The sequence below is a fragment of the Emiliania huxleyi genome (genome assembly GCF_000372725.1).
Source record: "Emiliania huxleyi CCMP1516 unplaced genomic scaffold EMIHUscaffold_301, whole genome shotgun sequence".
Classification (NCBI taxonomy): Eukaryota; Haptophyta; order Isochrysidales; family Noelaerhabdaceae; genus Emiliania; species Emiliania huxleyi.
Window position 1 is genome coordinate 121,971 of NW_005199762.1, and position 12,268 is coordinate 134,238.

At 66.5% G+C, this 12,268-nt stretch overlaps 4 protein-coding genes across 4 annotated transcripts in view; 1 reads left to right on the forward strand and 3 right to left on the reverse strand.

Annotated features, from left to right (window-relative positions):
- The window catches only part of EMIHUDRAFT_240076 (hypothetical protein), a gene marked incomplete at both ends in the record, with an annotated part of 2,701 nt that extends 349 nt beyond the window's left edge, over positions 1-2,352 (reverse strand). Inside the window, 2 exons of the mRNA XM_005775015.1 lie at positions 1,572-1,691; positions 1,903-2,352. Of these exons, the coding sequence (XP_005775072.1) occupies positions 1,572-1,691; positions 1,903-2,352 (570 nt within the window). The remainder of the gene's footprint in view (positions 1-1,571; positions 1,692-1,902) is intronic.
- A 574-nt stretch (positions 2,353-2,926) lies between these two features.
- On the reverse strand, positions 2,927-3,645 carry EMIHUDRAFT_240077 (hypothetical protein; the record flags this gene model as incomplete). The annotated part of the gene is made up of 2 exons (XM_005775016.1): positions 2,927-2,935; positions 3,070-3,645. The coding sequence occupies 2 exons, from the start codon at positions 3,643-3,645 to the stop codon at positions 2,927-2,929; spliced, it is 585 nt and encodes a 194-aa protein (XP_005775073.1).
- Positions 3,646-4,200: 555 nt separating this feature from the next.
- On the reverse strand, positions 4,201-5,282 carry EMIHUDRAFT_240078 (hypothetical protein; the record flags this gene model as incomplete). Its single annotated transcript, XM_005775017.1, has 2 exons — positions 4,201-4,668; positions 4,773-5,282. 2 exons carry the CDS (start codon positions 5,280-5,282, stop codon positions 4,201-4,203), a joined length of 978 nt encoding a protein of 325 aa, XP_005775074.1.
- A 187-nt stretch (positions 5,283-5,469) lies between these two features.
- Positions 5,470-6,474, forward strand: EMIHUDRAFT_240079 (hypothetical protein; the record flags this gene model as incomplete). Its single annotated transcript, XM_005775018.1, has 3 exons — positions 5,470-5,538; positions 5,570-5,626; positions 5,770-6,474. The coding sequence occupies 3 exons, from the start codon at positions 5,470-5,472 to the stop codon at positions 6,472-6,474; spliced, it is 831 nt and encodes a 276-aa protein (XP_005775075.1).
- Between the last annotated feature and the right edge of the window lie 5,794 nt (positions 6,475-12,268).

Consider the following 12,268-nt stretch of genomic DNA (forward strand, 5'->3'; position numbering starts at 1 on the left):
CGCTCCCCAATGTCCCCGAGAGGGCCTTCCGTCGCCTCTGCCACCACTCTCACCGCCCCAGCCTCAGCAGCCGGAAGCGTGGCCGACCGCGCCGCCGCCGCCCGCGCCGCCGCCGCCCGCGCCGCCGCCGCCCGCGCCGCCGCCGCCCGCGCCGTCGCCGCCTTCGCAGCCGCCGCCGCCGCCGCATCCGCTCCCGGCGCAAACGACGCCGACGCCGCCGCCCTCGCCGCCGCAACCGCCGCCGGGATCGCCGCTTCGGCCACGCGCAGCGCGGCGTCGCTCGCGCCCGCCTGTCAGTATCTCGGCTGCATCTCGGCTGGGTCTCGGCTGGGTCTCGGCTGGGTCTCGGCTGCATCTCGGCTGCATCTCGACTACATCTCGCGCCCGCCGGTCCGTCGGTCTGTCGGTCAGTGCGACACACCGCGCCGCCACAGACGACGGAGTGCAGCTGGGGCAAGACACAATGGAGTGTGCGCTTCCCAGGGAGAAGGGCATCGCGGTGGGTTCGGGTACCGTGGGGTAGGGAGGGTGGGTTCGGGTACCGTGTAGGGAGGGTAGGTTCGGGTACCGTGGGGTAGGGAGGGTAGGTTCGGGTACCGTGGGGTAGGGAGGGTGGGTTCGGGTACCGTGGGGTAGGGAGGGTTGGTTCGGGTACCGTGGGGTAGGGAGGGTGGGTTCGGGTACCGTGGGGTAGGGAGGGTGGGTTCGGGTACCGTGGGGTAGGGAGGGTGGGTTCGGGTACCGTGGGGTAGGGGAGTATGGGTTCGGGTACCGTGGGGGTAGGGGATGCGCGCGCCTGCGCTTCGATGATCTCGAGCAGCTGCGAGCGTGAGAGGCCTACCGCACCACCCAAGGACCTGAACCCACACTGGATTCGAGACTCCGGAGGTATGGGGGCAGCGGCCGAGGCCTACGGCCACACGTCTCGGACATGTCGTGGACGTGTCCCGGACATGTCCTCACGGACGACTTCGAACACAGCCTCTCAGCTTGCCCGCCGCCACCCGCCGCCTCTCCACCTCACTTTCAGAGAGGCCTCCTTCGATGTTGGCGGCGGGCGGCGGCGCGGCCGCCGGCGCGACCGGTGCCTCGACTGGCGCCTCCGCCTCCGCCTTCTCCTCCGCCTCCTCCTCCGCCTCCGCCTCCGCCGCCGCCTCTCCCTCCGCCTCCGCCTCTCCCTCCGTCGCCGCCTCTGCCTCCGTCGCCGCCTCTGCCGCCGTCGCCGCCTCTCCCTCCGTCGCCGCCTCTGCCGCCGGCGCTGCCGCCGCAGCTGCCGCTGCCGCCGCTGCCGCCGCTTCGGCGGGCGCGGGCGTGGGCGCGTCTGGCGGCGCCTCCGCCTGAGAAAACAAAAAGAGGGTGGGCGAAAAAAGAAAGTCGGCCGGCGAGCGGGCGGCGTCTCCGCCTCCGCTCGCGGCCGATCTCGGATCATCTCGCGCAATCTCGGCCAATCTCGGCCAATCTCGGCCAATCTCCGCCTCTTCCTCTCGCGGCAGCGACTGCTCGGCCGACCCGCTCTGGTCGCCGCCGTCAGGGCTGTCTTCGGGCGTCCCGCCGTCCGCTGCTTCGCCCACGAGGCGGTCGAAGAAGCCCGCAAACTTCTTGGCCTCGCGCCGCCGCTGCGTCGCCAGCCGCATCTTGAGCTCGCGCAGCTCCCGGTGCGCCTCGCGATTCTCGGGGTCGGCGCGCAGGACCTTTAGGGGGAGGGCTCCGCTTCGCTTTCTCGCGACACAGAGAGCAGAGAGAGGCGGCAGGAGAGGAGAGAGGCGGGGAGGGAGAAGAGGCGTCGCAGGGGTGGGCGGTGGTGGAGGGTAGGAGGGTGGGCGCGCAGCACACTTCCTAGACACTTCCGAGACACTTCCGATGTGGGCGGTGGAGGGTAGGAGGGTAGGAGGGCGCAGCAACCGTCTCGAGGTCGTCCCGCGCGTCGTCGAGCGCACCGAGCGCCGCGAGGCACTTGCCGCGGCGGAAGCGCGCCTTCAGGTGGCCCGGATCCAGGGCGAGGGCCTTGGAGCAGCAGTCTCGCGCCTTTGGCACGGCGCCCAGCTTCAGGTGGCACGCCGCGAGGTTCGAGAAGTGCGCGACCTTGAGCGAGCGAAGCTGCGCCGTCTCGGCCTCGGTGACCGACTTGCGTGGGCTCCAAGGCAGACCGGCCGGCGAGCTTGACGCGCCAGCGCCACCGGATGTCTCAGAGAAGCCGTGCACGTACATGTAGATTTGATGATACGCGATCATCGCGGCCTTGTAGTCGCCGCGCTTGAAGGCCTCGTTGCCCTCCTCCTTGAGCGCCGCCGCCTTGGCCAGGTTCGTGGCCACCTGCGACTCCTCCTCGTCCGCCTCGGCGTCGCCCACCATTGCAGTCGCGTCCAACCGAAGAGAAAACGTCTTGAAGGCACTGTCTGTGCCCAACCCTCTCCACGCCGCGATGCGCCCCCTCCCCCTCGCCCTTGCAAAATCCTATCCTGCAAAGGTGGGGACGTGTCTGTCCTCGACCCAGCCCTAGCTTGGGATGTCCGTTTTATTTATTCTCTAGTTCTTTATTTATTTATTGTTGCGTTTTTCTGATTCGTGAGTGTATCTTTTCGGTTTGTTTTCTGGCGTCTCGCTCCAATCAAGGTACATGTACATGTACATGTTGTCGTGTCCGGTCGGGTCCGACCACTTGGCACTTTCATTTGACATTCCTCCCATTTTGTGATTTGACATTTCGGGCGCACATGCACATGAAAGACAGATATATGTGCATATCTCAAGCGAGACGTGTGAGGTGTGTTCGTGTGGCCGGTGACGGCTTTTCTAAAAAGTCCGACGCGGCGTCTTGCGTCTTGGCCGGGCCACACAACCAATTGCAATACACGGACGACACACGCACACGTTGGGTTGACACCTGCGACCGTCGCCGCTCTACAGCTCTACCTAGGCGTCCTTCCTAGGCATCCTTCAGCGGTGTCGGCCCGCGACAGCAGCCACCAGCACCGCAACCGCCGCCGCCGCCGCCGCCGCCGCCGCTAGCCGCCGCCGCCGTCTCCTCTGCGCGCCCAGCGGGCGGCGCTGCTCTGCAAAGGCGGCGACCGCGGCGCGCGTGCTCTCCATTGGCGCGCCGGTGTCGATGACGCAGTGGGCGCGCTTGCGCTTCTCGGCGTCGGGGAGCTGATTGGCCAGGATCGCCTCAAACTTTGCCGCCGCCTCTTCCGGCGCCATCGCGCGCATGTTTGGGCGCGACAGGACGCGCTCTCGCTGCACGCTTGGCGGCGCGCTCACCACGAGGACCTCGTCGCACTCCTTCTCGCAGCCCGCCTCGTACAGGAGCGGTATGTCGAGGACCGCGAGTGGCTCAGCAGCAGCGCGCGCGCGAGCGAGGAAGTCGCGCCTCGCCGCACGCACCAGAGGGTGGACGAGCGCCTCGAGCCGCTTGAGAGCGGCCGCATCGCCCAAGACGGCTTTGGAGAGCGCCGGCCGCGACACTGCCCCGTCGATGACCACTCCGGGAAACTCGCGCGAGAGCGGCTCCACAGCCGCCCCGCCCTTTGCGTAGATGGCATGCACGATCGCGTCGGCGTCGCTTACAGGGACGCCCAGCCCGCGCAGCATGTCTGAGACCGCAGACTTGCCCATCCCGATTGAACCGGTGAGGCCGACGACCCACATCGCCTGGCCAGCGGAGTCTGGCGCTGCGGGCGGGGTGCCCGCGTAGGTAGCGTGAATGTTTGTGTGTTTCACAGAGCAATTTTCTTCTCAATAACAAGGCTAAGCGTTTGTGCCCCGTTTGTGCCGCGTCCCGTGCCCCCGAGTTCAAATGAAGTGAATGTCTGAAGACGCAATCAAAAGCGCTTTTCTTCGATCCCCTTGTCGCTTGTGTCTGTAGGCGTCGCAAGGCGTCGCAATTTTTTTCTCGTATGCTTGCCGAGGTGCAGTCGAGCTCTACCGGTGTGGGATGTGGTGTAGGGGTTGTAGAGACCACACACTCCAAGCTACCAGGGATACCGTCGCTCAGGGCCGGCTGTCCGGTCGTTGTAAGAGCTAAAAAAAAAAACGGGTGCCCCATGCGAACGCGGCATGCAGTAACGGTCGTGAGCTGCACCGATCGACCGACCCACTCAAAGCAGCAGCACCGAGCAGCAGCAACGCAAGGTGGCAAGCAGCAAGCGCAAGCAAGCACAAGCACAAGCACGACACGTGTGTTCAACACACGTGCAAGGTCAACTACGAGGCCGGCTTCCACACGGTGATCCCCGTGGCCTTGGGCGCGCTGACCACTGCGCTCTTCTCGAGCAGTCCGCTCGTCACGTCGCGTTTGAACGCAGTGAGCGTGCCGCCGAGGACGTCCACCGCCAGCAGCGCGCTGTCATCCGGGCTCAGCACGCTGTCGCGCGTGTTCCACCCGCCGCTGTCGACCCACTGGCGGTGCGTGAGTGTGCCCTCGGCCGCATCCACCTCGAAGACGCCCACTGGGGCCGGTGGTCGCCCGTCGCCGCCGGGCACGCGGGCGGTGCGGGTGGTGGTGTAGCCGAAGTCACCCTTTGCGGTGAGAGAAAACGAGGTGGGCAGGTTCAAACCGTCGTGCGGCGATGTCTTGCACCGCTGCAGCTCTTTGGGCGTCCTTTGAGGGGTGCCGTCCGCGTTCCATTCGTCGGAACGCGGCCACGTCCACGTCGCCACGTCGCCCTCCGCCTCGTAGATAATGTACGCAACGGGTAGGCTGGGGTGCAGAAATCGAAGGTCGCCATGTGGGCGGATCCTCCGTGGTTCGGCTCAGCGAGCTTCTCTGTGTTCACCACGGTGCTGTCCGCGACCAGATTCATGGTCCCACCCACGTAATTGGCAATGGCCACTGTGCCCGAGGGATGCACACAAGCGTGGATGGGCCCCTCGCCGGGCAAGAGCAGCTTGGTGCACGGCTCGACGTTGCCCGCGGCAGAGACTCGCGCAGTATGCACGTGCGTCTCGCCCTGCAGGTGCTCCGGGCCGCTTATGCCGTTGGCCGCAATCGATGCGGCGTTGTTGTTCGCCACCACAAGGGTGGCGGTGTCCCCCGACACAGGCGAGAGGACGATTGCCTCGTGGTTGGAGCCGAACTCCGTCGAGGTGGCGACTGGCGTGAGCGCCGCTTGCGAATCGAGAGAGAAGAGGTGAATGATTGGCGTGTACGTGCCGACTGCGACGAGGACGCTGCTGGCTTTTACAGCCTCCACGCCGATCCCCTCGGGCTTCAGCACCGGAGAGGCAGATGGCGACGGCGCCTCCTGGAACTCCAGCTTCGCGTCCTTGGAGCCGGAGCACCCCATCCAGCAGCTGCGGCCGCCGGCGGCTCGACGAGCCCTAAGGCGGCCCGCGGCGGAGCACGCAGCCCCGATTCGCGTGAGTTCCCGCCGGCCGTGAGCACTCTTCGCGCACGCCACTCGCGACGATCAGCAAGCGCAGCTGAGCCGCCGCCGGCCGATTCTCACGTTCACACCGCCACACCACGTCGCCATGGCCGCGTCGCGCGCAGCAACGCCACAAGCGCCGGCATCACGAGCATCACTTGCTCTTCTCCTATTGGTTCGGCACGACGGACCCGTGCCCGGCGCAGACGCTCTCGAAGCAGCGCTACGCGGAGCGCCACGGCTACGGCTGGCAGTTCGACATGGTGCCGCTCAAGACGCCAATCCGTCGTGGCGAGGAGTGCGCGCGTCGCCCCATTCCAAATTGCGCCCCACGCTCCGAAACTGAGGACGCCCGTGTGCGCACACGCACAGGTCGCCGCAGCTCGCCGAGACCGTCTGGTACTAGGTCGACGCGATGTTGCGCCTGTTCGCCGACAACGGCAACGCCACCCGGTGCACGTTCCTCGACAGCGATACGCTCGTCCTGCGCCCCGACCGGTCGCTCGAGTCGATCTTTGCGCAGACGCGCGCGCCGAGCGGAGACGCGAGTGGCGGCGGCAGCAGCCTGAGCGTCGCGCGTCGCGGGCCGCGCTGCAGCGTCGACCTGCAGGCTGACCCGATGATGCTCAACGCCGGCTTCATCTCGGTGCGCCGCACGCGGTGGGTGCTCGAGAGCTTCCTGCCCACGTGGCTCAGCTACTCGCGCGACCCTCACTTTTACTTCCGGTCGCGGCGCGATGCCAACTTCCATGCGCCGGAGCAAGCCGCACTCGTCGCCACCGTGCTGCACTTTGCGTTGCGGAGCGTCCCTTCGCCGGATCGCCTCGCTCCGCTGCTCGGCGCTGAGGAACGGAGGTTGCTCCTCGCAGCCCGCGCCAACTCGAGCCTGCACGTGTGCACCGACCCACACTTGCGCGCCGAGATGCACGCCAAGGCGGTGGCGTACTTCGCAGCGCACCCGGAGCTGCCGGACCCGTCGCTGCGAGGGTCCGTCGGGACCATGTCCGCGTACATGGCGAAGATGCGCCGACCGACCCACCGGCTGTACGCGTGCGCCGCCGGGGCGCCCAGCCACAGCCCAACCTTTTCCGGCCCGCGGTCTGCAAACTAAAAAGTGTGAACCCTGGATATTTTGCACGACCCCATGGGTCAAAAAGCTACAAGTGCCGTCGCCACTTGCCGCGCACGCCCTCCTCTCAGCCTCCGTGCGCAAGTTGCGACGCCGACGGCGCACGCCCGCCGCAGGCGAAGAACATTTTGAGGCAACCCTATAATGATCACGGCCGACTTAGCCCGCAACCATAAGAGGCTCCCGCCGATCTTAGACCGCGTAAGCACCCCAGCGTGACCGGTCACACTTAGACCCGTAAAGCCTCGAGGCTCACAGAACTTAGCCTACTACCCAACCAGTCTCCCATGTCCCAACAGCAACACACCTGCAAGGAGGCCCAATCCCATAATATCCTCCACGCAATGCGCAATGGCCAAGGCATATCCGAACCGTATACCCATCACTGAGCCGACGATGCTATGGGTAGCCCCAGGGTGGCGCCCACCCCCATGCCCTCAGGCACTCTTGCCTGCGCCCTGGCCGCGCACGCCGCGCACGCGCGCGCACGTGCGCGCACGCGCGCGCGCGCGCGGCACTACGCGGCACTACGCGGCACTACGCGCCCGCCCGCGCACGTGCGCGCACGCCCGCGCACGCCCTTTGGCTTTGCGGCATCGATCCGCTCCACCACCTCCCAAATGGGGCGCAGCTCCAGCCCCCACGGGTAGAGGTCGTGGCCGTCCGCAGCGAAGCTCGCCGCCCATCGCCGCCGCACCTCCTCGAAGTTAGTTCCGAGCCCATCCACTGCGAGCCAAAGCTTGGTGTCCCCGCCCTCGGCGTGGAAGCTCGTCGTCATCAGCGCTCCTTCAACATCTATACGCTTCGTATGGCTGTCGGTGAACTGTGAACGATCCCTCGCCTCCGATGAACCAGTTGCCTCGTCCTGCTCTGAGCGCCGTTTCGACACTTGCCTGAGTGTCATATGCTGTCGCCTGCATGGTGTATGTCTTTTGGTAGATCGCGCGTAGAAGCTGCCCAGTGTCTCTGCGATGTCTTGCACGCGCGACAGAGGCACAGCTTCGATGTAGGTCTTGAGCGATGGGTCGAGTTATATTCGGGCGCAATATCCACGTCTTCCGAGTTCCGACGAAATGTTGAAAAGCTTTCTTGCGGATAAAGTAAGGCGAACGGGTTAATGTCAAAGCCGTATGCAAGTGCAAGCCACGGCGCTTCAGACTGGCAGTGGGGACCCGAGTAGCCATCGTGGCACCTGCTCGTGGCTGGTGGGCACCGCACGCCAAGGAAGGTCGCAACGGGGTTTGTAGGTCTTGCCCCGCAACGTGCAGAGCGCTCGGTGTGCGGCGCCACCAAAGACTTGCGACCATCCCGCGACAGCGCTCAGAAACATCAAGCATAGTAGCGTTGTGCGCTTGTGCGCGCGGCGAGACGACGCGCTTGTGAGACTGAGAGAGATTGGCCAAACCCAAAGCGTCTCGCCGGGCGTTCCACCTGCACGAGCAGGATCTTGGAAGGACTCACGGGGGCACAGGGGCCCCTGTGTAATTATTGCGTTTACGAGGTGCGAGCTGTGTGTGTGTGGTTCCTGGTTGTGACACACTTGTATGTGTCCGTTTTTGGTGAGACCTGAGACACATGTCACGTCGAGTAGACGGCAGCCAGGTGGCTCAGGTGTACAGTGACGTGCAACCAGAGTGCAAGGCTGCAACACATGGTGCAACATCAACAACCGTCAACCCACAGTGCAACTGCAAGCGCGGGATGAATACGACTCGGGACTCGCGAGTGAAATCGAGTCTATCTACAACACCGAGAGAGAGAGAGACGTAGAGAGATGTGGACGTACAAGAGACGAGAGTATACGTACGGAGACAGCAGACACAGGCTCACCGCGCCTTGCTGCCCTCCTCCTCGGCCGCGCACACGACATGCACCTCGGAGAATGTGGCACGGCTTGTGTAATTTCCATTGGTCGGATTGCGGCGTGGGAGACCTTTGGGTAAACAAGGCGCTAGGCGGGCGGCCGTCCTTGGGCACGTCCCCCGTGCCCGCCTGCAGCCGGGGCTGCGCTGCGGCGGTTTCTTTTCTTTTCGGACGGCCAAGACTTCGTCTGTCCCGCGCGTCCCCACCCATACCGCGTTGGTGTCCAGTTCGAGACTGTTCTTCACCTTTCTACCTGGCCTACATGTCAGTTGTAACGCTAACCTAAAGCCTCCTCTGTCCCCTCCCTCCTACGAGACGCCTGTGCCCGGTGGTGCGACGAGACGGTAGAAACGCGCCACCCCCACCCGCGCGCTCTCCTCGGGCGTGGGCCCCTGCAGTGGTGGCGCGGCGACGCGCCACCCGTCGGCCTCGCACAGCCGCCTATAGGGTATAGAGGACTCGACCAGCGAGAGCCACAGACTCGCTCGCCGGCGCATGGAGCGACGCCTGTTGACGATGCCGACGACGCAACCGCGCCCGCCGTCCGGACAGGCGCGCAACGCGGCGGCGAGGGCTGCGGACAGGCGCTCCTAGAGGCAAAGCACTTCCCCGGCGGGTCGGCGGGAGGGTGGCCCGTCAGCCGCAGCCGAGGGCCGCGGCGAGGCCGCGCCGCGTGCTGCCCGTCCGCAGAGTCGAACTTGGACGCGTACGCGTAGACAACCTGCGCACCGCGGACCGCGCGCCGCAGCAGCTGTGCGGGCGAGCGGTGGGGGTCAGCCGGCCGCTCGGCTGCTGGGTCTCGGGCGTGTGCTGATCGCACATCGTGATCGTAAAATGAGCCTTGCAGTGAGAGGAGGCGAGCGTCGCTGGCGACGGCAAAGGCGGCGGAGGCGATCGCAGACAGCTCCGGCACGACCTCGAGCGCGACCACCTCCGACGCCTCTGCCGCTCCGGCACCTTCCTCGAGCTGCGGCTCCGCCAGCGCCACGCCCAGCGCCATCGCGCCGCGGCCCGCTCCGAGGTCGCAGAATCCGCGGCGGTCGGTGGAGGAGGCGGCGGCGGCGGCACGCGCTCGCGCGACCACGTCGAGACAGAAGCCGAGGTCCGACTCGCCGTACGTCAGCTCCTCTGCAGAGTCATCGACGACTACGTCGGCTGCGCTCGTTGCTAGCACCGCCTCGTAGTCGATGCGGTCGTAGGTGTCCCACACCCGCGCGGCGAGGCCGTCGTCGAGGCTGCCTCCGATCGTACTTTGCACGCTGAGGTCAGAGAGAGCGTGCCGCCATCGAGACCGGTCCACACACGCCCGAGGCCCACTCACATGGAGCGCGACGGGTGGCGACCGGGTGGGCAGCGCGAACGCTAGCAGGGACATGTTTTGCCGGCTTGAGCGGCGGCTTGAGCGGCGGGAGCCTGCGTGAGCAATCGCGTGAGAGCGTCGCCTTTTGCGGGCTGAGCCGGAGTAACTGTTTCTTTTCTTCTCGAAACAAGCAGGAAAACAGAAAAGCCAGGGCGCTTGTGGGAAATGTGTTTTCTTTGCTATACGAGCGCCTTCCGCCCCGCGTTTGTGCCCCGTATGTGCCGCGTCCCGTGCCCCCGAGTTCATTTTATAGCCGCCCCGCACTCGCCGACCTGGCTCGAGTCGGGCCTCGCTGCACGCCCTCCGCACGCCGTATTTGGAGTTGTTGGATGATCCAGAGCGGATTGCCGAGGTGCCGTTTGCCGTGGTTGCCTCTCGCCTCGCCCCTCGCCCGGCGCGACGCAGCGCGAGATGAGAGCTGCGCCCGCGCGGGCCCTCTCGCCTCGCCCCACAACCACCACTGCAGCGAGCCCGTGCCGGCTGCACGCCGTGCTGCGACCGCCGCGCGAGCGGCTCGCTCCGAGGATTGAGTCAATCTGGCACAATCGGATTGCCGGTCTGAGCGCTGCTGAGCGCGCGGCCGCGGGTCGCCTCCGTGCCTACTGCGCCCCCGCGACCCCCAAAACGAGCCCGCGCCATGCTCGTCCCATTTTATGCTTCTGACGCTCGCGCCGCCGCCTGTCCCCCCCGTCCTCGCAGATCCAAAACAACGTGGGCGAGATGGCGGGCCTCGTCGCCCTACTGGGTCTCCTTCTGGGTCTCGTTGAGGGCAGCGATTGGCCCGACATCGCGGGCTACACCCCCGGCTCGGACGTGACCAAGCACGCCAACCTCGACCTCGACCAGCAGGCGCTGGAGGCGGCGCTCAAGGAAAGCACTAACGGCACCGACACTCCAAACTTTGACCTGGCCGAGGACTTGTACGCCGTCGGCGGGAACTCGCTGTCGGGCAAGGCCCCCAGCGGGCTCCGCACCATGAAGGGCTTCTCCACCAGCGCCGAGGGCAAGATGTACAACGGCAGCGACTGCGCCGGCTGCCCGTACCAGACCTTCTCGGCCTTCTACGACTACTACGAGGACTTTGACTACGCCGACAAGTGGGTGAGCGCCGCCCTCGACGGCACCAACATGACCTTCAGCAGCGGGCGGCACGGCCCGAACAACTTCGCCACGCTCGGCGACGCCGCGCGGATCGAGGCGGTCAAGAAGGGGACGGCGCCCGACTTCGCGGCGGTCAAGGCCGCCTTCGAGAGCACCTACGACTGCCTCGGCATCACTTGCGCCGACGTGGGCGGCCTCTCGCCTGGCGGCGTGGCGGCGGCGTGGAACAAAACGAGACCTTGGCCCGACATCGCGGGCTACACCCCCGGCTCGGACGTGACCAAGCACGCCAACCTCGACCTCGACCAGCAGGCGCTGGAGGCGGCGCTCAAGGAAAGCACTACCTCCATGAAGCTCAACATCGGCGCCTACGCCGAGCTCGCCCCATTTGACGAGACTTGCGGCGCGACCAAGATCGGCTCTCGACTCGTGAAACCCTCACTCGCGGAGAGCTTCACGACCGCCACGGCCCTCTCAGAGGTCGATGTGGCCTCGCTGCTCTTTCTCCGCTCTTGTGCGGCCGTGCTGGCGCTGCTCCTCGCGGCGTTCCTTGAGCCGCTGCTGCGTGGGCAGGTCAAGAAGAAGAGGGTGGAGGGCCGCAGCCACGCAGCGATCTCCGTGCACCTGCTCGCCAGCACGCGTGCTCTCCGAGTCGGCATTGTGATCCTCTTCTTCCTGCAGGGCGTGTGCGGCACACGGTGTGGCGTGGACAGCTGCACCGACGCCGTCCTCGCAACGCTCGCCCAAGATCTGACCGCCAACTACAAGGGCTTCTCATCGTGCGAGTCTCGCATCAACTGGGTGAAGAGCAACACCGACCGGATCGAGGTGGAGGCGTGCGAAAAGGTCGCAGAGGAATTTCCGGAAGAGTGTGGCGCCTGCCACCCCTTCCAGTCGCCGCCTCCGCCGCAAACCTCGCCGTCGCCGTCGCCGCCGCCGCCACCATCACCACCGCCGCCGCCGTCACCGCCGCCGCCCTACGTCCTGGCTGCTCGGTGTGGCGTGGACAGCTGCACCGACGCCGTCCTCGCAACGCTCGCCCAAGATCTGACCGCCAACTACAAGGGCTTCTCATCGTGCGAGTCTCGCATCAACTGGGTGAAGAGCAACACCGACCGGATCGAGGTGGAGGCGTGCGAAATGGTCGCAGAGGAATTTCCGGAAGAGTGTGGCGCCTGCCACCCCTTCCAGTCGCCGCCTCCGCCGCAAACCTCGCCGTCGCCGTCGCCGCCGCCGCCACCATCACCACCGCCGCCTCCCTCACCGCCGCCACCGCCCTCACCGCCGCCGCCACCCTCGCCGCCGCCGCCGCCCTCGCCGCCGCCGCCGCCCTCGCCGCCGCCGCCGCCTCCATCCTTGCCGCCGCCGCCCTCACCGCCTCCACCGCCCTCACCGCCGCCCTCACCGCCTCCACCGCCCTCACCGCCGCCGCCGCATCCGTCGCCGCCGCCG